Source organism: Barbatula barbatula (genome assembly GCF_947034865.1).
Source record: "Barbatula barbatula genome assembly, chromosome: 19".
NCBI lineage: Eukaryota > Metazoa > Chordata > Actinopteri > Cypriniformes > Nemacheilidae > Barbatula > Barbatula barbatula.
In genome coordinates, this window is record NC_136782.1 from 17652653 (window position 1) to 17673790 (window position 21138).

Consider the following 21138-nt stretch of genomic DNA (forward strand, 5'->3'; position numbering starts at 1 on the left):
TTCGGTCACACTAGCGGGTCTAAATGTGCGGAGTAACAGCGACATCTATAGGTCGTGATGTGTATGACCGCGGGCCTCCACCTTCATACATAATGAAAGTTAGCAGATTTTCCATTGTTTTAAAAAAGGCTTTATTTGCATTGTATCAAAACAAATAAACACAAATAAAAAAGAAACACGTTATAGAAACAACGTGGTGTCGTTCTGTCGACATAAATTATCCGTCGACATTGTACAGTGCAGATGAGATACAAAACGTGAACCTTAAGATCAATGTTTACTTAACTACCGAAAAGCTTAAAAACACATAGACCTAAGTCTAGTGTACAATATTCCACTTTTTATTATTTTACAGAGTACAAATCTAGAAACTTTAATATTGCTTGAATGCAGTAACGATAGTCCCTACATTTTTATTAAAAAGAAAGTGATAAAAATGTAGGTTTCTTAAAAAAAACAAGGTCCTTACAGGTACAGACGTTTAACTTCACATTAATCCATATTCATAAATCAAATTCCTATATTCTAAAGTACAACATGTCCGTGGTTCATGGCAGTCAGTAGATTATGTTAACATGCTCTGCTTTTATGAGGAGGCTCCGCAGAATTCATCACGATGTCAATGTCCACAGGCCGCTCGAAACGATCCAGCATCTTTTCTATTGTTTCTCGAGGGACTCCGTGTTTGTTCCTCCTGTCGATCAGAATAAAAAACAAGTGAAGTAATTACCAGGACATCCGAGCTCAGCACATCTTATTCATGACAGAGAAATAAAACATGGGAAAGTGTTTGATGCTGTGCGCTTTCGTCTTCAGAAGACATACGCTAATCTTTCCCACTGTTTAAATTCACCCTGAACAGTCTGATCGGAAGCTAGCTTTTGAGCCACGTTTGCTCCTAATCTGGCTTGCGATCATAAATGTCAAAGAGCTTTGATTCAGACTTAAATAAGAAATTATTTTTCAAGAGGATATGAAAGGTAGTTACTGATTCTAGAAAACATTCAAAAACATTTCATTCACTTAAACACAAATGTATTATGAACCTCTGTAAGACTTGATTTAAAGTCTTTCTCATTTAGTGAATATTACACTATGTTCCTTTCACAACATGAGAAAATGTACAGACTTACTTTTCTAACTGGATAGGATCATATTTCCAGCTGGTTTCTGGTTCACGAACGTCCACTTTATATCCGTTTTGTAAAGCCTGGGTGAAATAAAACACATTTGTGAAAAATATGTTATAAGCAAATACTACTTATTTAAATGGACTTTGAGGTAAAGGACAATAACCTTATAACCTTAATAAACCTTTTTTTATGTTATATGATATTAAAACTCCTTTATTATTACATAACATCTCTAGATGCCATCAGACTGTAGCTGTAATCGATATAAAACATTATTCTAAATACAGACATTCAACTTACCATTTTAACGTAAGGCTTCATCTCCCAGGCTTTAATGTTTGTGTTGTCGATGATAACAGGTGAGCGACCTTCGGACATTGCATGCTTAGCTTTGAAATGGTAAAGCGACATGGAAAATTTGCCCGTTAATAAAAATGCATCAATTGATCATTGTTTTCAAATAAAGCAAATAGACAATAAAGAATGTTTTCTTTTTTTCTCACCTCTCTTTTGATTCCAGTCGTGAGCATCGGCAAGCAGAGTGCCATCAAATTCATATGCGTTGTCCTGGAAAAAGTAGTCATCTGTACTTAGTATTGTTCCATTGGGGCCACAGGACATAAGTTCTCTGCAAGGCATTTTTATTCATATAAAAAAAGTCTAGGACAAACTTAATAACCCAAAACTGCTGCTATTTATTTAAAGGCGGGGTGTCAGATTTATCTTAGATGTTCAAATCACCAAAACAAACACACCCCTGTCCCCATCTTTTGCTTTGGTCAGCGCTCGGCTCAACTAACGTCCGTCCTGTGCACTGTGCACTTAACTGCTGATTGGCTACAAGTTTGTACTCAGCCCTACTTTGTCTAAACAAGCGTAATTCGGAAAACGGACACCACGCCTTTAAACGTGACACTATTTTGATTCAATTTCGAATCATTGTCTACTGTTTTATAAAACGCAAGAGAACAATATCGAAGTTCCGTTTTGTTTATTCCCCACAAATTTATTTTTTAATTCCGGATATGCTAGCGACTCACCTGGCCAAAGTGGATTTCCCAGAGCCCGGGAGACCCCTCAATAATATGAGACGTAAAATGTTATAACGATGAAGCTGTGGTTCAGGGATGTTCTGCTGCCAGTTTGATGTAGACGTTTCATAATCCTCAGAGAATCTAGAATCGCTAAATGATGGACCCCTGGCATTGTCATGCCATTCATTTGGCGGTGACCATGGCTCTTCCCATGGTGCCCTGTTGCTGATGTTCTGCTGAGGTCTCATATGTGGAGGATACATGGGACCTGGTGGGGGAGGAAAGAACTGGAAAGCTGGGTTTGGTGGTCCCGAAGGAATCCATGGTGGAGGGGGATGCCACGGGTTTAAGTGTCGCCTTTCGTCAAAACCTTCATTACCATATGGTGTGCGGGGTCTCCATCTCCTTGGACCTCCACATTGCCACTGTTGTCCATTGCCCTCGTGTGGATCTGGGTAGGGTCTGTAAGCTCTGCTGTGATCAGTTACTACAACAGAACTGTCCCTCTTCTGCCGTGGGTCTCTCCGGGATGGATTCTGACCCTGCTCATTATGGGTATCGCCGTCAACCTCGTCACTGTGGTCTACTTCATGAAGCTCTTTGTAAAACTCAGAAAGCTCCTTCTCAATGGATGGTGGCTCAGGACGACATGACGGGCCAATGAACTCAGTGCTAGTGGAACCTAAATGTCTAATGACACGGGTTCTGTCCTGTTGCCTGGTGTCTTCTAAGGAACACGTGCTAGTACGTTCATCACTTACATTAGTGTCTGAATTGGTGTGACTGTTGGAGGTTAAAACCGCTGATGCCTCTGTGACACCACGTAGGTTAGTATGTGTTGTGTTTGCATAGGCGACTTCTACATTTCCACCCTTAGAGGGAGAAGTAGACACACTGGCATTGACATTGGGCATCTGTTAAAACACAATTATTTAAAGTTACAAAATCACACCGCGATCACTAAAATGGAAGAGCAACACTTAACATATAACGTTACTCGGTGTCTCGCCCTATGAACGTACTATTACAATTAAACAGTAGCTACTTAAGTTTCTTGATTTGTATTTGTAAGGATTTGTATTTTTTAATTAAACAAGCAAGGTTTAAAAGATTACCTGACATTTAAACAATTCTTGTGTCGATTAGCTTCCGAAGGTTTCGATCTTCGGTAAAACTGAAACAGACAGAAAGAAAACAAAAGTGACGACCGAGTCCACACCCGGAAGTAAGCGTTTTCAACATAAAAGCATACGTTCAGAATAATATAAATAAAGATAAAAAACAAATATGTATTTTAAACCACAACTAATGCAATCACATAATTGTATAAAATAATGTAATATTTATTATATATGAAATTATATGTGTACAAATATATTATAACAAATGTCGTACAGCTTGTACATTACTGTGCAGGTTTCACCTTATCAGGTCATCAAAAAACTATTCCAAAATTACTTTTAACCAGAAATGAAAATACAAAATACCCCTTTAGTTAAAGTCCCCGTGAACCAGAAGTTGCGCTCATTTTTACTTCCGTATTCTGACACATGTCCGAGTGAATATTATTAACTCCCCCTAGTGTTTGTTTATGTATATGTTTTGATACTATATTATTGTCAATAAAAATAATTTAAGGAGAAAATTATTGGGCGTGGCTTGCGTTACTAACTGCGAATTGATTGGGTGTATAAAGCAGCTGTTGCATTTTATTTATTAAACTGGCAGCATGAGGAGGAGTTATTGGACGCTCCGCCCAAGCCGTCTAATTTACTTGTTTGAGTTGGATAGTAATTTCAGGGTGGAAGTGCATTTTCAGATTTTAACTGAAGATCATGAGGGTACATTCATTTTAAAAATAAAATTACCCACATCCATAAGCTATTTACTCTAAACGCTTCAATATTTCATGAACAAATGCAATTTTCTATTTCACCGGGACCTCTCTGGGACCACTGGGATAATTCTCGTAGTCAAATCTCTAGATCAGTGGTCTCCAACGTGGTGCCCGCATGAACTCTGTAAGGTGCCCGCTAAACAGGGCTCACCAATAATTCTCAAGACTACATCGTAGTGAAAGTTTATAATTAGCAAGTGTTATAAATTTTAAAGTGCAAAAATATCTGAAAGAAAACTGAATTTGGTTCTGTGAGCGTAAATATAAGGCATCACATGTTTAAAGTTTGAAATTATGTTATCAACAAGTAGCCCTCTAGACTAGAGGATTTTAGATATTTTGGTAGCCGTCGCTTACAAAAAGGTTGGAGTCCCCTGCTCTAGATCATCATGTGATCAGCAAGACTGTTAAGATAAAGTTTAATAAATGAATATAAGTATGCCATATAAACTTGTAACAAACTTCACATTGCAAGACATCAACTTGCCAGCTTTATAAATTTACTCTTACCACCAAAGAACAGAGCTATCCTATAAAACTCCCAATCTTGTTTAAAGTACATCCAGCACAAACATTGTGGCTGTATGTGGGTTTTGCGGAAATCCCCTTTACTTGGGGCAGCAAAAGAAAACAAATTTCAACATGATATTTTCTAGTCATAGTGCTGTATCAGCAACAAAGTCAGATGCTGGGGAGAGAACGACAAAACTTGTGTCCGTAGTATGACCATAAACTATGAAGGGACAAACAGACTATGTACATTTAAAGTATTTATTTATTAGTGATAAAAGAAGCAAATAACAACTCTTGACAACACAAAAACACAAAAAGCCCATCACCTTATTTTTTGGATACAAAAAAGAATTTAGAATCTCATCGTAGAAATAATTCCATGTGACTTTTTTGGGGTTTAGTTTAGCATTTAGTTGAACAGTGGTGTTCAGTGTACATTTCACTTTCTTAGTTGATAGGACTTCCATACAGAATCTTATAGAAGTTACATTATACCAAAATATCCCAAACATGATTCCAGAATCATGGTCTATAAATACAATGACGTAACAGATTCTTACTACTGATTCAGCAGCTCAGTAGTGTGTTTTGAAATGAATGCTCATTTTTCACAGCTGATAGTGATTGACAGTTTATGGTAAATCCACATTACAATGGCTCAACAGTTGAGTATTGAATTGGCCCTCATGATGCGTATGACTTTCCGTGAGCTGTAGCTGTATTCAAACTGCAGATGCTCGTGATAGAAGTACAAATATCCTGTAAAACAACAATCAGTTTAATTCCAGGATTTACCACTCAATTGTACAGTAAGTCACACAATAGTTGTATGCAATTATAAATGTATACAATGACATATGTGAACAATAACTGAAAGCTGCATTTAGGTTATGCAATATCTTTACATACCGTAATGGTAGGCGGCGGCATCCACCTCATCTCCTATTCCAGGAAAGTCTTTCTCAATGGATTCTGGGTAACCACTGTCCATGGTGCCTGTTTGCTCATCAAAACTAGAAAATAGATGTAGTTCACATTAACCTTTTTGAGTGCTGGATTTTCTGAATGCTCAAATTACCCAAATAGCCAAATAGTTCATTTCTTTAAGGAATTGCATTATACCTCCAGTATTCTTCATCAGTGAATAGCAGAGTCTTCCCCGTGTCTCTGATGTAAACAGCAGCGTCTATTTTGCGGATAGTCTTCGGGAGGCCAAGCTTGTGGATGTATTTTGGATAGCCCTCAACCAGATTGTAGCCATTGAGAGCCCACATTTTGATTCCTGTAAGTTTTCAATTATCATTCTTAATGATTAATTAACGTAGTCATTTTAAGTGTCTGTAAAGTAAATCTTGTACATTAAACTTAATGATTTCTGAAAATGTACAATAACAGCATGGTATAAAATATAACAAAAAAAGAATAAAAGGACTATTGATTGGAAGTTTGTATGAAAACTAACCACTGAATATGATGACGACATCTTTCTCTGGATTCTCATAGGCAGCATCTACTTTGTTTGGAATTTCCGGCCAGGTAGATTTAATCAGGGTTTGTTCAGGCTCAGGCATTTGTGGATGTAATCGCCAATAAAACCTGCCAGACGATAAAAAAAATTATAAAACGAAACATGTCATTCTAGAATATATTATGTAGCTGCAATTATTGCTGAACGTTTTACGAGAACAATTAAATTTTATTGGTTTCTTAAAGTTCGTGATACAGCACCTATCTTTGAAAATGATGGTCTCTCCGCGGAGCTCAGTAACCGCATCAAAATCCAGTTCAGGGTCACATTTGTTCGGAGCGTCTGGTTTGGGCTTGACTTTTCTCTGGTTGGGGTTTGAACCTGTGATTGAAAACGTAGACATTAAAAATGATCATTGGGAAATTTTGACTAATTTTCAGTGAAGATTAGGTTAAACGTACCATAGAGAGACTGAATGCCTTTAATGTCATCTTCAGATAGAGGGTAACCCTTGGCATATGAGTACACCGGATACATCAGTGACCCGGAGTCGGAGGAATGTGCCATACCAAGAGCATGACCAAATTCATGGGCCGCGACCAAGAAAAGATTGAATGCTGTAAAGAACACAAGCATGATTAGAAATGTAAAAAGCAAAACTTTTTCTCCTTTACATAGGGTCCTGTAAATTTTACATCTCAGTTGGTCAAACAGGGTCATGTTTTTGATTCCACTGTATATTTAACAAATGTATGTAACATAAAAGCACAAGAAGTCACTTTGGACAAAAACTTCTGTCAAATGTATAAATGTAACTTTAACTACAATTTATTGCATCCTTGGTGTATTTTTGTAGAATGTACCATGATCGTCTTTGGTCCATGTTTCATCCTCATCAAAATGTGTGTCACCACCAAGGCCATTTCCAGGGGGGTAAGCATGAGCGAGAAGCCCTTCGGGTCCATCGAATGGGTTGAAGTCTCCATGCTCTGTCATTCACATGAAAAAATGCTTAAATAAATTGGTTTAAAAAACACGATGTCCAAAAATGAATAAAACCAATGATACCTTTTGCTCCAAAGCTGATCATGATGTCAGCATTTCCCTCGTGAAGTTTCTTAAATATCAATGGAGTCACATCACTCCAGACATTAAAAGCATTTCGAAGGGCTCTGTCCACATCCGTCTTCTTTAGGTCAGGGGTGTAATTGAGTATCCTGATTACAAATAGAAATATATTACGAAAAATTAAACATAATTCTTAGCTTGTTCTCTTAATCTTAAACACAAACCTGAAAGTCACATTTGTTGTTTTCCACTTGAGGTCTCTGGGAAAGTGATTATATTCAGCGACATCTGGAACCCCGCAACGTGCCATTTTCATGAGCTCCACGGTGTCATCGTCCAGCTGTCCCGTCACTTCCAACCTTAAGAACTTTTGCATCTCTCGAATCTTCTCCTTGTACATGGCGTCTGATGACATTCCTGCTCTCAGGAGACCGGCTGGCATGCCATAGAACTTTCTAAGATATTTCTGCAAACATTTATACACATAAATCAGTCAACAAGTTCTGCTCATCCAAATAAAGTTATCCAAAACCCTTACCTTAGCTAACACCTCCTTGTCTTTTTCCTCTGTTGAAAGAGGTTTTGCTAAAGCATGAGCTGCAAGTGCCAACAATACCACTGCTGTGAGTTGCATGTTGACCGGATGATGTTCTGCCTGTTCTGAAGGGTCCTTTTATAGGCATCTTTCCTATCCAAAATTGTTTGTGATTCATGTAAAAAGTACCTCAGCCAATCCACCACTTCCTCTAACCGAGTGCCAGCAAAGTGTGGTTAAAAACTGCTTTTAGGACACCTGAGTGAGCAATGACATCACAGCTGGTCTTAAAAGCGCTTCTTTTTGGCAATTGTAAATGTTGAGTCATTATGGTAAAATAACAAAATTTGCTTTGTTTGTACTTCTTGTTGTTATTCCACGGTTATTTGTAGTTATATATAATCATTTCGAAGTGATTTTGAAGCACCATAAGAGTATTTTTCTTACACTTGTTTATATGTAGAAAAATGAAATGTTTTATTCAAATAGAAACAGAGCTGAATTCCCTTTAATGGCTTCAGGTAACTATTAATAACACTTCCAGACTTCTAACATGATTCTGAATCAGCTTTGACTAATATCAGGCATATGACTCCAAGCCAAAAATAATGTTATATGCAAGCACAGGCTGTGTTTTTGAGAAAATAAATCTGCAAACTATAAAAATAACACCAATCCGAAATGTTTTGTGAATCTGCACAGCTGTTAGGGGCTTTTTTGATGATTTGCGAACTCATCTCATACTGCTGGTTTTAGATCATGCAGCCGGGCGACAGGAAACAAGCAGGATTGCCTCAATCCAGAATATTTTTAGTTTTGCGAGCGCTGACATGTCTTGATAATGGTGGCTGTCCCTCTGTGACCCAGTAGCCTCTTTAAGTGATAGAATTCCTCAGCTGTGAGTCTGTAAAGTACAGACATTATACGTGCAATTGTCTACCTTTCTGGACATGATTTATTATTATTTAAAAAATGTGCGTACATATAAAGCATCCACTCAATAACACGAATACGCAACACTAAAGTGCTTATATCTTATGTCATATTTTCAAAACAATACAAACAATATGTAAGACACTTTTAAATTGTGTTTTAAAGGACTCTCTATTTTACAATTTTTAAAAACAGCAATGAAATCATTGCCACCTACATCTTGGATCTGCCTCAAAAGATGTAGGATCTACATCAACAGTGTATATGCAAATATGCAGAATGTGTGTGAGTCACTGCAAAACAAGACCATTGGGGATTTTTATGGTTCAAAATGTGCACCATGATACACATTTGCAGGGATTTATGAGCAAAGGGATGTCAAGAGTTTAATAGTAGCTTCCAGCAGTGTAAAGGACAGCCTACATGTGAAGTCCAGACTGGAATAAATTGCTTAAGTCATTTAAAAGTAAATTATGGCCTTTGATAAACATTGTTGAACGAAAAACAAACAAATACATACAATTATTTTGCAATTTTCTTTTTTGTTAATGTGTATTCTCAGTTTACCTGTTAAGGGGAGTACGTTAGTAGAATAATTTTTTTAAATAAAACAACTTTTAAATATACAAACTACGTTAACATACAAATTTAGCAAAAATATAGGTTAGTGAGGGAAAATCTAAGGTATAACAGATAAGAAAATTATGATTCTATTATCTTCTTGGACTGCAAAACCTTTCTTTAGGGTTTTCTTTACGCATTTAAAAATGTGAGAGGACTTGTTGAAATCCTTACAACAAATACAACGTTTTTTTTTAATACTGAATAAAGTACCCTGTATAATTCAAAGCTTACATATTCTTAATGCTTAAATAAATAAACAAAACATCCTGTTTTCCGAATCGCAACAATCGCACAGCAAGGGCTTTTATTTTGACATTTTTATAGTTACGAGGAGTTTGACGATATTTGGCGTCTGCTTCACACTCTCCCGCTGATGTAAATACAGTGCGCGGCTAGTGATGTGATAAGTTATTATTGTGTTCTCAAATGGTTTAACACCACAGAGAGCTAAAGACTGCGGAAGAGAACACGGCAAAACAAGCACGATTATCAGGTAGCTTGCATATTCATTTCGGTATTTATTTTTTGTTACAGCATGTGCATGTGGAATGACAGTAATGAGTTCAATGAATGCTTGTTGTATGGTGTTAGCATGGATCCTAACACACACTATACTCATTAAACTCATAACCTATTATGGTTTTTGCATTACTTTTAGTGGAGATCGTGCTCTTATTTTGGACAGGTGAGGCAGGATGGAGGATTTGTCAGGTGCTCTGAATTCTATCAGTTTGGGGCAGAAGGACAGTGAGCTCGTGGACTCTTTTGGGTATGTGGTTCTTCATTCAAAGCAACATTTGTGATCACGTGTGTATTTTGGATTATGAAATATTTGGAGTATGAAGTATTTTGCAATAAAGACAGTCTTTTCACCTACTAAAAGGATATGATCTATCCGTGTGACTCATAACCTGAGGTTCAACCCTTCAACCTTTCGACGATGGCCAATCAAGATGTTTAAAGTAAACTCAATCCTACCATCTCCTGTTCTGTCAATGGTCAGTCTTCGGATATTGGTAACCCGTGGTGTTACATCGAGCAGCGCAAACATGTGTTGTTTTCTAACAATGTTCTTGAAGATCGATTAAAGACCTTGTGTTCAGAATTCTCAAACAAGGTGGACCGTGAAGCCCCTCATTGTTTGGAGAAATGGTGCAAGAATAAAGCAGGGATTTGACTCATTGGGATTAGCTTTCTCAACACACGATTATGTTCATGTGTGAAATCCCCATTAAGGTTTCCGAAATAAGAACACTAAAATGATGTTGCACGTTCACATTATAAGCATCAGTATATAATGGCCATGTATAGGTGCTTTATATTGTAAATCATAATGTAATATAATAAGAGCTGTGCAAACCTTATCTTTAATCTCTCTCACTTTTTAGTAATTGCCCAACTGTAATCTGGGTACTGTAGTATAATCCCCAGTCTAATTCTAAAATTTGACATTTTGTTTTGTTTACCGCTCACAAGACCAGGGATTGTCCTGAGGAAGAGCTTGTCAAGCAGCATAATAGCTGAATTGTTTAATGCAAATATGCAAGTGTGGTTGGAAAAGGTTGTCAGCACTAGCAGGTAGTCCGCCGGTAGCTGATTTGCCTTTCGCCATGCAGATTGACATGAGTGGATGATGACCTAAATTTTTCTAATATCACAGGCTTTAGTCTTTAATCAATATTCTTTAGAGACATTTTTAAATTGTCTTAAATCGCTAAGCGGATTATGCTGTCTCAGATGACAAAATGCATGGGTCATTTTTGTCGGTTCATGAAGTGACAGCGTGAAGTTATGTTAATCTGATCAGATACGCGAGGACGTGGAGGAGATTGATTTGCATGGAAAAACAGTTTTTCCTCGAATAGCATTGAACACTGTATTGTTTCCATCTGAATACTGCTTTCTTTCATATACCTGCAGGCTCTATGTAGTCACGTGGAATGTGGCCTCGGCTGAACCTCCTGATGATGTTTACTCACTGCTTCACCTCAGTTCCCCAAAGAAACCAGACATCTATGTGATTGGGTGAGTGTTTGAAAGATCCCTTGTGTCCCTCGATGAATTCTAAACCTTCCCACTTCGACAACATCGTAGCTTCTAATCTTTCGTTTAGTCTGCAGGAGGTGCGGGCAGCCCCTCTAAAGTTCGTCTCAGACTTGGTCTTTGATGACTCCTGGAGTCATCTTTTCTTGAGCACGCTGGCTCCTTTAGGATATGTCAAGGTGACGCTCTGGTTAAACACAGTTGTTGTTTTTAGATATATCAAATGACTTATGAGTTAAGACCAAGGAGGATGTTAATGAGAAATGTTTGAGCTCATTTTGAAGGGATAGTTCACCCAAAAATGAAAATTCTGTCATCATTTACTCACCCTTTTGTCGTGACTTTCTTTCTTTCAAAAAACACAAAAAATATATTTGGCATTGGTTTTGTGTCCATACAATAGAAGTAAATAGGGTCAGGACTGTTTGGTTACCAACCTTCAAAATATCTTCCTTTGTCTTCTGCAGAAGAACGAAAGTTATAAAGGTTTGAAATAACTTTTTTGGGTGAACTATCACTTTAAGAACCCTTAATAGCTTCTATAGATCATGCAGAACAAAATGTAAGCAAATTACAATTTTCTTTCTCTTTCATTGCGGCTCATTCAGGTCACCTCCATACGGATGCAGGGTCTTCTTTTGCTTTTCTTTTCAAAGTTGGACCACGTTCCCTTCATCAGAGACATTCAGACCACGTACACCCGCACAGGTCTATATGGCTACTGGGTATGATCGCTATTTAGGGAGGTTTCCAAATACTACCTCAACATTGCAGCAAGTTTGCATCAGATATGCATGTGCTTCATGAAATGTTCTTTGGGTAAACAAACCCTTCTGCGTTTTCTTGAATCTAAGGGTAACAAAGGGGGTGTGTCCATCCGTCTGTCCTTCTACGGTCACATGCTCTGTTTCCTGAACTGTCACCTGACCGCCCACATGAACAACGCCTCCCACAGGGTGGATGAGTTCGAGCATATTCTGGATGCTCAAATCTTTGATGCCAATAACACGCCACGCATTCTGGACCACAAGTCAGTACATGATAAAAGAATTCTGTGTTGTGTCACAAATCATTATTTTTATTTTCAATTTGTATTGTTTGTTTGTTCTTTTAATGATTATTCCTTATAATTCCTTTATTAATCTTTTTGGAAATGTGTTTTCTTGGACGCCGTGGATTGATGGTCTAGGGCGGTGTTTTGGTTTGGGGATTTAAACTTTCGTATTGCGGATCATGGTATGCATTTTATTCGCACCTGCATCACCAGCCAGCGTTTCAATCTGCTGTGGCCCAAAGATCAGGTACTCGCTTGAAGTTGTACTATCCGTGACATTGTAAAGAACCGTTATGTTAATCTATATAAACGTACAAACACATCAATGAAGAATATTTTAAATATATAAATCACCGACATGCTGTTTTAGACTTAAAGTGATTCTGCCATCTCTAAAGAAATTCTGTCAGCATTTATTCACCCTTTTGTCATTTCAAACCTGTATGACTTTCTTTCTTCTGTGGAACACAAAAGAAGATATTTTGAAGAATGCTATTTACTGGACCCCATTCGCTTGCATTGGTTTTGTGTCCATACAATATAAGTGAATGGAGTCCATTGCTGTTCGGTTACCAACTTTCTTCAAAATAGGAAAGAAAGTCACACAGGTTTGAAATGACAAGAGGGTGAGTAAAGAATGACAGATATAGTATTTTACTATCACTTTAATCTCACGCATTATTTGGTTGTGTGTATATGTCAGCTTACCATGATGAAAGAGAAGGAAACCGTTTTGCAGAAGTTTGAAGAGGGACCTCTTGACTTTCAACCCACCTATAAATTTGACTTAAACTCTGATAGCTACGACACGAGGTAAACACACATATCATCTCTTCTCAGGAGACTTTTTCGACATGGAACGTTCACACGTGTTCTTCTTTGTCCCTGCAGGGTACAGAAGGCATGGTTTGGTCTTACGTAAGCTCTAAAATAAATTCCCATAAGCTGCTTAACAAGACCCTTCCCACCCTGCTTATCTCTCATTACTTGATTCCTAATTTAGCATTTCCCTTGGACAATGAAGTGAGATTGTTTTCCTAGCCTCTATCCGCAGCCGACAAAGCACATTAATATAGACCAGTGCACAATGTTACCCCCCCGGCTCATCTTCCAATAACACGACTAACTGAAACCAGAAATCTATAATAAAATGCAGTAGAAAATAGCTTTAAACTGTGTTTGTAAATTGTTTGATAGTGCTGTATGATATAATGCAATTTGCGTTTATGTGCTGTTGTTTCCAAATGCGTAAAGCACTTGACCATTGATCAAACATGATCATTCCAGATCAGGAATTTCCGATACTAACTAACTCCGATTAGCAGCGTGTTTTTTTATGTCATTCACGGTGTCCTCTTCTTCCTCCATGGCGATTTGGCTAGTGGTAAAAAACGAAAGCCTGCCTGGTGTGATCGAATTCTTTGGAGAGTCCTGTCCAAATCCTTACAGGAGGGTGTCGTTGAAGATGGCTGTGATAAAGAGGAACAGAAGAAAACACGGGAAGAAGATTTTCCTCTCAGAGTAACTCAGGAGTGTTACACCGGTAAAATGGATTACAACATTAGTGACCACAAGCCTGTAGTTGCCATCTTCTGCTTAGAGGTGAGCCACGTGTACAGTATACATTTATGTATGCTCAGCGAGAATTGAACTTATTTTAGAACTTATGTTTTTATGTTATCAGTTGAGGAAAATGTATGATACGCCGTTGGTACATGTGTGTGCTGAGGGAGATTGGAGTGCAGATTTGGACGCCCTGATATCCTACAGCCCTCTTCAGTCTTTTTCATCCGGTGCCTGGGACTGGATTGGTTTATATGAGGTGGGTATTGTGTTCTGACTTATACCAATTTTTGTTGTCACATATCTGTCTTTTCATATATAATATGATACACACATTTTCATATATCCTGGAAGATAAGGGATATGAACATTTGATTTCTAATAAAAACTTGTGTCTGAATATGCCCCTTATCTCCTAGTGCACTATATCTGCCATTTTGTAGTGTCGTCAAAATTCATAAATAAACAACTCATTCCCTACCTTTATTCACTACTTTTTATCCACAATGCATTTTGATTTTGAGTGTACATCCGATGTACAGTCGCTCACTTATTTCCCATGATACAACGCGAATCAACCATCTGACCAGAGTGGTTGGAGGAGAGTGACTGTTAATGCCACGAATGTAAAAATGAACTTTACCATTTTACAAAACAATCCATAAAGCCACCATGTGTAATATAAGCGTTATGACGAATGTCCGCAACAGTACTGTGAGACGCAAGATATATTACGACACTGTCTGAAATTGTTCACTCATTTTTATTCACTTATTCCCCATAGTGGACTATTTAGCTTCCGCTATAAAGGGAATAGTGAATGAGTGAACAAGGGAATTCAGACGCAGCTTTTGTGTTTGTCACTTCACAGGTTGGCTTCAAAAGTATTTCAGACTATATTACTTACACCTGGGTGAAAGATGACCAGGTGGCTTTCATTGATGAGCTGTTTCAGGTATGGTTTTAAGCCCTTTTGTTACACACATTGTTTATTACAGATATTAATATGTTCATCCAGTTAAGTCCCAAGCAGGGAAGTACTTTTTTAAATTGAAATTCCTTTTATCAAAGGTTTATGTAAGCAAAGATGACATTCCAGTTCGGGGCGGAGAATGTGTGCTGTGCTATTACAGTAGCAATTTGCAGTGCATTGTGGGTATTAGTCAGCCTTTCAAGGTGAGTAAAAGTTTGCAGCAATATTTTATGTAGGCAGAACTAATGTAATAAATTTTTTTCTACCTTTATAGTGGTTCCCTACATGATATCAAATTTAGATATATATATTTTGACTGTAACGTATTTTGTGAAGGCAGCTTTTTGGGTGACTTGACTGTAGTGCCCCTGAAGACTAGAAGTATCAAATACTGAAATAAAAATAATCTTTATTGTAGGTGCAGGGATCCAGAGCGGCGATTGAAGAGGGCTGTTTGCCTGAAAACATTGATGGACTAAATCAAGCAGTAGCCAGTTAAGACCAGATTTCTAATGTACGTGGTTTCATACACTGTCTGCCCACCTTTCTAAAGATCCGCGCCTCAGATGTCAAGCCAAACATACCGGTGAATTCAAGTGCAATTTTAATCCAAAATGTAATTTCCATTTATCGGTATGGCGTTTATACAGTAGTATTGTTATTTTTTTAAGTTGCAGCCAGCTTTTGACACTTGTTAGATTGTGATATTCTGAATAAGCAGCAGTTTTTACTTTGCTTTGCAGTTTTTAAAAGTCTTTCAAAAGCATTTACAATAAACGAAGAAAACAATGCCAGTGATGTACCGTGACATAATATGAGACTGATGGAGCTCAGATCATTTACAGCACAGACCTAATATATCCACATTTACCAGAAATAGTAAACAATACATGAAAAGTGTAATGTTCAATGTTACTGCTGATGTTTATCATTCCGTTTCATTTAATGAAGACTGTTACACTGTCAAAAGTTCTTTAATTGCACATTGAGATCTGTTTATATTTGTAGCTCATACAGAATGTGATGCTGTAATTGTGTTCAATTTAAATAACGTTCATTGTTACGTGTGTCGTTTTATTATATTGCTAAATTATATTTTTCCACTGTGTGCACATTCAAATTCGACATTAATACTTAACATGAACGGACTATTTGCAGTCCAACTTAAAAGTATTTATTGAATCAAGTACGTCCTCTGGAGTCTGAAGAATGTTGGTTGTTTTAATGTTAGCCAGTGCTTAAGTATGAATAGAATATATTTGTTATCAAATTATACTGTGTAAAAGTAAATACTATAAGAATCAGATTTTCTCTGTAAGTTAATGAATTTGTTATTTGCTAAACGAATCCAAATGCATAATGTGGGCATGAATTGCGTTTTATTTAAATAAAAAATCTGAATAACCCATTACAGGCTACTTTGCTTTTGTGATACACAGAGGCCAATAACTATGTACTGCACTCAAACAGAAACTGCAATTTGCTAATAATAATAATAATAATGTCAAGTTATAGTTATTTATTAAAATAAATCCAATTAAAATTTGGATAAAAGCGTCTGCTAAATGACTTCATGTAAATTAAAAGGAGACAGTGCTGCCCCAAGCGGTGAATAATGGTAAGGTTGGCATAACAACCGTGTGTTTACGCGCTGTCAGTTGTCCTGCAAGGTTACGGTACGGCTAACGTTACTCATTTAAATATCCGAGGTAAGTTTTCCGTATTTAACTTTGTCACTATCATTTAAACACGTGTAAACTCGGGCTATAGGAAACGTGAATCTGCTTTTCGACAAAATGACGTGTTTCCTTTTTTTAAGGATGTCGCGGCTGACGGGACCCCCTAATACATTTCTACCCCGCGAGTGGAAACATGCGAACCAGCTGCAGTTCAGAAGATCAGAGGCAGAGAGAACACGATCAGAGAAACTGACAGCCGAGAGCAAACGACTGATCGAGGAGAGCAACACATCTACCAAACGCACGCAACAGGATGCGCAGAAGAAGCTTGGTATGCGACACATCTAAAGCACGTGATCGACGGATCCAAAATATGCATGTATTGAAATTGCTAAAGAGTTTTGGTGACACGGGAAGTGCCGTGACTCGTGATGGGTGTCACATACTTAAAACGTGATCTCTTGGCTCTTTTATAGATAAAGGCCATGCTTCTGCAGAGCAAGAGATGGAGAGAGGAAGTCAATTTGATTTCATTTGATCTATTTCTCATAATAGGACATATTTGTTTATTTTCTGGATAATAACATGTAGGCCTAGTTAAAAAGAATCACTCACCCCAAAATAAAATTCACATTCAAAACCTGTATATGAACACAAATGAATATATTTTGTCAAACGCATTTTTATGTTCATACAATGGAAGTCACCGTTGTTTTGAACGCTCTTCAAAATGTTATTTTCTCAGGTTTGGAGTGACATGAATGTGAGTAAATACACATTTGACACTGCCGTGTATAATCGCTGTGTTCTTCAGAGCAGAGAATCCAGGACATCAAATTCTGGAGGCAGGAACTAGAGCGGACGTTTGAGGAGATGGTGCGGGAGATCGAGACCCTCGTCGTCTTTAAGAGCCGTGTGGAGAGAGCTTTGGAGAGCTGCTCTCAGCCTCTCCAAGTTGCTCTGCAATGTCTGGCTGAGAGGTACTTCTGACTGTAGACTTCGACTCGTTAGGTGGTCCTCTAATGAAAAATGGTCAGTTTTGGTAATCGTGTGATGTTTATGGGACATTTTCAGACAAAAGCGGGTGGCCATTGATCTGGTGCACGATGAGGTGGAAGAAGATCTGTTGAAGGAGAAAGAGGTGATGGAGGGCGTGATGGTTCTGCTAGAGCGCACTCTAGAACAGATTAATGAACAGATGAGGTTAGTGGAACTAGAAACCTTGATCTTTTAATTTAGGTAGAAATGTAATTCTTATCGCTAATTGTCTACAGAACTGATTTCAAGCTTTTGAGAGTAATCCTTACATAAAAACTGTTTAAAGTCATATGCAGCCAAATGTGAATATGAATATTCAATTGTTAATATTTAATTTAACGTTCTGACTGTGCTTTTCAGGCTTATCCGTTCAGTGAAATATTATTTGGAAAAGGACCTAAAAGACAAATTTCAGGCTGAATCTATTGATGAATTCTGCTCTCTGCTCACTAACACGTCGCCTGGTGGAAATGGGGGGAATTCTGAATTATTTACTGGTGTTGGGTAAGACAAGAAACAACTGACGATGTTTTCACAATCTAAAGTTTAGTCGTTTCTGTTATTGGATGCTCACTTGGCCCACTGGTCAATATTAGTATGTAAATATGTTTCATATAAAATATGAATATGTATGATCACATAATCATATGTCGTTTTTTTTATTAAGCTGTCAGCCAGTGCAAGGATCATTGTCACAAAACTTTCATGGCCCTTAGAATATGTTTTCTATTAATATACAATATATCAAATAAGAGAGCAGGAGAGCCTCTACTTTTAAAACAAAAAAAACACTAAATTTTATCTTCATTTTTTTATCTCTTCCTGAATATAGAAAAACGTTGTCCAGATCAGATTTAGAACGATGATAAAAATTGATAATTTGCTTGTTTTTGGATCTGTAAATGCTGTACTCTATCAGATTCAGAACAGCACCCCCTACTGTATAACAGTGAAAATAACTGATAAAACTCATCAAGTATTGTCATAAATGATGGAAAATAGTTAGTTGCGGTAATGGTGGTGTTATAAACGAAAACCTCATCAATGGCGGGGAAAGAGTTAAATGCCTATATGCTATCTGGTGTCTAGACATAATTTCTAGACACTAAGATTAAAATGAAGCGAACTGTTTAGTTTTACCTACATTTGTAAAGAGTGTGCACCTACAAGTGTGTTTTCTACACCCCAGAATTACGTTAACCCCTGAGGAATGGGAGAGCATCTGCAACATCAACATTAGCAAAGCAGAGAAGGAAAAGAACAACTCGCACTCTCTGAGAGCTCTCGTGGAAAGCCTGCTAGAGCAGACAGCCACGGACATGCGCAGACAGCACGAGGCCACGGGCAGAGCATTGGAGCTGCGCATACAGGAGGCCAAAACTGCCAAAGCAGAGCTGGAGTACCAGCTGGATAAGGTCAACACTAATGAATGTTGTTTTGGTAACAGGCAACAAACCTGACTTTTATATGTTTATCAGACGAATAACAGCCAAACAAACTTGTGCTTTATTAAAGCTGTTAGCGGAGACGGCGAGCCAGGAGAAGAATCTGGAGAATCTACGAGTGGCGATCGCTGAGAAAGAAGCTCCACTGAAGGTGGCACAGACTCAACTGTCTACCCGCAGTCAGAGACCTAACATCGAGCTCTGTCATGACCCCGCTCAAACCCGACTGTTGACAGAGGTCATGGAGCTTGCTAACCACATCGAGAGGTATGAATGATTCGGATCAAGGGTCTTGTATACCTATGCCCCCAATACAAGAGTTTTCCCTCTTCTGTTTCTCTCAGACTGACCGAGGCCATTGAGCTCTCCGAGATGGAATTGAAAGCTCTAGCAGGCCAACAGCTGATCCTAGAAGAAGAGATTCAGGTGAAGTCCAACTCCATTTATATCGATGAGGTGATCTGCCGACAGCTGCGTGAGCCTGTTTCTATTCACAACTACTGAACGGAGCTCAGATATACAGCCACAGAGCTCCAGATACTCATCTGTGTTCTGGAAGAGAAGCATCATCAAAATGTAAAGATTTCAGTCCCTGTTCAGTTTTGTTTGCGTGGTGCACAACATGACATGCATTTTAAAATGGATCTGGCAAAGCTGAAACTATTAAAAGTGTATCTTTGTCTCTGAACTTTCAGCCTCTTGATGTTTACTTTTAGAGTAATCACATTGTTGCGCAAATATATGATTGATAGCGCCGATCTTAATCGAAATGTTGTTATTAAGTGAAGGTAAGTGAAAGGCAAACGTTAAGACCCTCTCAAACCTCTTTATTATACTCTTTATTTTCAATGGGCAATGAAGTTTGTAAACACTTGAAAAATGACTCTGTGGGGTTTTCTTCGTAACAAACATTTTAACAAATTCATCAAAATTTGCCATTTTACTTTGATAATTTGAGTTACTTGATAGCAATTTGTTGCACACATTTCTTATACATGTGCATTTTATCTTGAGTAAACTTGACAAGGGAAAAGTTGTAAAGTTACATTTACTTAATACATTTCCTATCACAGACACACGATTTTGCATAGGACTGAAAAATGAGAGTAAATGTAGTAAAGAAAATGGCTTTTGCAAATGTTATGACTCAATTTAGCAAGGTTATGCACTGTATGTCATTTCAAATGTTACAACCGGTAGTGCCCTACAAACCCTGACCATTACATCTACAGTAACATTCAATAATGGATATTGTGGGAAAATATAATAAATTTATGTTTATTTCCACATTATTAGGTACTAGTTTTAGTTTTAACTGATAAACACGGGTCATACAAATTGTGCAACTGCAGATATCACTATTGTAATGCACCTCTCAGTGCTGAAACAAACCAGTCAGATCTAAAGAACCGCTCTCACGTTTTGAGTTCACTTCGAATATTAGGTAAGAAATGCTTAATTTTAGCAGAATTTTTCATAAAAGGCTACATGGAGGCCTTTTATTCCTTAGTCTTTTAACTCATTTGATCAATTTGAACACAAATTACCAGCCAGCAGTTGAACTTCAGCATTTTTGCTCTGAATTTCTGTCTTATCACATCAGCAAGATATACTGGAAACTCTTACTCATTTTAACTCTATACTTGCAATGACAGACTGGGTCGGGTTAGGTAAGCGCTAACTTTTGTAGAACCTAGTTCAAAGGAGACCCACAAAACCCTAGTGTTGAAGTTCCTTGTTTTGAAGCTAAAATTGGATTCAACTCTAACACCATGCAGTGTTACTTTGAGCTGGGAATCTTTGTTTATGAGGAATCTGATGGTGAATACAGATTTAAAGAGCGGGTACAAGGGAATGTGCATATCTTTCCTGAGACGGTAACAATTAATGTGAAAGGTTGGTGTGTTTAAATGTCTGATGCTTCAATCGGGAAGGATTTCATTTATGTTAGGAAGGATTTATTTTGGTCATAGTGACAAAGTCATCCAACAGCAATGTGAAAGACTGACAGCATGACAACTGTAATACATTTTGTAACTTTCCGTAAATATGTTCAAATATTACTTATAAAAAGTATAATATAGTATAAATATAGGTCTGGAAAATGCAGAGCATCTTTTCTGCTAAATTGACCTGTT

The 21138-nt window shown here is 37.7% G+C and overlaps 4 protein-coding genes across 9 annotated transcripts; 2 read left to right on the forward strand and 2 right to left on the reverse strand.

Annotated features, from left to right (window-relative positions):
• Positions 1-61: 61 nt before the first annotated feature.
• n4bp2l2 (NEDD4 binding protein 2-like 2) lies at positions 62-3674 on the reverse strand. Of its 3 annotated transcripts, XM_079480874.1 has the most exons (7): positions 3655-3674; positions 3283-3341; positions 2174-3081; positions 1637-1761; positions 1434-1522; positions 1134-1210; positions 62-694 (listed from the first exon to the last, which is right to left on the reverse strand). In XM_079480874.1, exons 3-7 carry the CDS (start codon positions 3079-3081, stop codon positions 571-573), a joined length of 1323 nt encoding a protein of 440 aa, XP_079337000.1. In that variant the 5' UTR covers positions 3283-3341; positions 3655-3674; the 3' UTR covers positions 62-570. The 3 variants fall into 3 exon arrangements, with proteins under 3 accessions (XP_079337000.1, XP_079336999.1, XP_079337001.1); XM_079480873.1 differs by lacking the exon at positions 3655-3674 and having other exon boundaries at positions 3283-3409; XM_079480875.1 differs by lacking the exon at positions 3655-3674 and having other exon boundaries at positions 112-694; positions 3288-3378.
• A 1148-nt stretch (positions 3675-4822) lies between these two features.
• Positions 4823-7760, reverse strand: mmp13b (matrix metallopeptidase 13b). The gene is made up of 10 exons (XM_079482336.1): positions 7652-7760; positions 7338-7579; positions 7114-7262; positions 6909-7034; positions 6507-6662; positions 6306-6426; positions 6040-6173; positions 5700-5859; positions 5487-5590; positions 4823-5336 (listed from the first exon to the last, which is right to left on the reverse strand). The coding sequence occupies exons 1-10, from the start codon at positions 7745-7747 to the stop codon at positions 5236-5238; spliced, it is 1389 nt and encodes a 462-aa protein (XP_079338462.1). The 5' UTR covers positions 7748-7760; the 3' UTR covers positions 4823-5235.
• Positions 7761-9525: 1765 nt separating this feature from the next.
• On the forward strand, positions 9526-16245 carry inpp5ka (inositol polyphosphate-5-phosphatase Ka). Of its 4 annotated transcripts, none has more exons than XM_079482300.1 (14): positions 9526-9698; positions 9864-9974; positions 11126-11230; positions 11319-11427; positions 11857-11973; positions 12103-12278; positions 12438-12549; positions 13006-13115; positions 13194-13220; positions 13685-13904; positions 13987-14124; positions 14737-14820; positions 14937-15041; positions 15257-16245. In XM_079482300.1, the coding sequence occupies exons 2-14, from the start codon at positions 9901-9903 to the stop codon at positions 15335-15337; spliced, it is 1458 nt and encodes a 485-aa protein (XP_079338426.1). In that variant the 5' UTR covers positions 9526-9698; positions 9864-9900; the 3' UTR covers positions 15338-16245. The 4 variants fall into 4 exon arrangements, with proteins under 4 accessions (XP_079338426.1, XP_079338427.1, XP_079338428.1 ...); XM_079482301.1 differs by having other exon boundaries at positions 9536-9698; positions 9891-9974; XM_079482302.1 differs by lacking the exon at positions 13194-13220 and having other exon boundaries at positions 9536-9698.
• Positions 16246-16464: 219 nt separating this feature from the next.
• tekt1 (tektin 1) lies at positions 16465-19686 on the forward strand. The gene is made up of 8 exons (XM_079482352.1): positions 16465-16547; positions 16658-16848; positions 17332-17497; positions 17592-17720; positions 17916-18059; positions 18745-18970; positions 19071-19267; positions 19345-19686. Exons 2-8 carry the CDS (start codon positions 16659-16661, stop codon positions 19502-19504), a joined length of 1212 nt encoding a protein of 403 aa, XP_079338478.1. The 5' UTR covers positions 16465-16547; position 16658; the 3' UTR covers positions 19505-19686.
• Positions 19687-21138: the final 1452 nt, after the last annotated feature.

What these genes read in the sequence shown, in the direction of transcription:
- n4bp2l2 (XM_079480874.1), bottom strand. Translation starts at nt 3,081, where the DNA reads ATGCCCAATGTCAATGCCAGTGTGTCTACTTCTCCCTCTAAGGGTGGA. An exon ending in GGGAAATCCACTTTGGCCAG is followed by an intron (nt 1,762 to 2,173) that starts GTGAGTCGCTAG and finishes AATGCCTTGCAG; the next exon opens with AGAACTTATGTCCTGTGGCC. An exon ending in TGAAGCCTTACGTTAAAATG is followed by an intron (nt 1,211 to 1,433) that starts GTAAGTTGAATG and finishes TATTTCACCCAG; the next exon opens with GCTTTACAAAACGGATATAA.
- mmp13b (XM_079482336.1), bottom strand. Translation starts at nt 7,747, where the DNA reads ATGCAACTCACAGCAGTGGTATTGTTGGCACTTGCAGCTCATGCTTTA. An exon ending in GATCAGCTTTGGAGCAAAAG is followed by an intron (nt 7,035 to 7,113) that starts GTATCATTGGTT and finishes TGTGAATGACAG; the next exon opens with AGCATGGAGACTTCAACCCA. An exon ending in AGGCATTCAGTCTCTCTATG is followed by an intron (nt 6,427 to 6,506) that starts GTACGTTTAACC and finishes TTTCAATCACAG; the next exon opens with GTTCAAACCCCAACCAGAGA.
- inpp5ka (XM_079482300.1), top strand. Translation starts at nt 9,901, where the DNA reads ATGGAGGATTTGTCAGGTGCTCTGAATTCTATCAGTTTGGGGCAGAAG. An exon ending in TCTGATAGCTACGACACGAG is followed by an intron (nt 13,116 to 13,193) that starts GTAAACACACAT and finishes TTGTCCCTGCAG; the next exon opens with GGTACAGAAGGCATGGTTTG. An exon ending in TCATTGATGAGCTGTTTCAG is followed by an intron (nt 14,821 to 14,936) that starts GTATGGTTTTAA and finishes CTTTTATCAAAG; the next exon opens with GTTTATGTAAGCAAAGATGA.
- tekt1 (XM_079482352.1), top strand. Translation starts at nt 16,659, where the DNA reads ATGTCGCGGCTGACGGGACCCCCTAATACATTTCTACCCCGCGAGTGG. An exon ending in GAATTATTTACTGGTGTTGG is followed by an intron (nt 18,060 to 18,744) that starts GTAAGACAAGAA and finishes TCTACACCCCAG; the next exon opens with AATTACGTTAACCCCTGAGG. An exon ending in TGGAGTACCAGCTGGATAAG is followed by an intron (nt 18,971 to 19,070) that starts GTCAACACTAAT and finishes GCTTTATTAAAG; the next exon opens with CTGTTAGCGGAGACGGCGAG.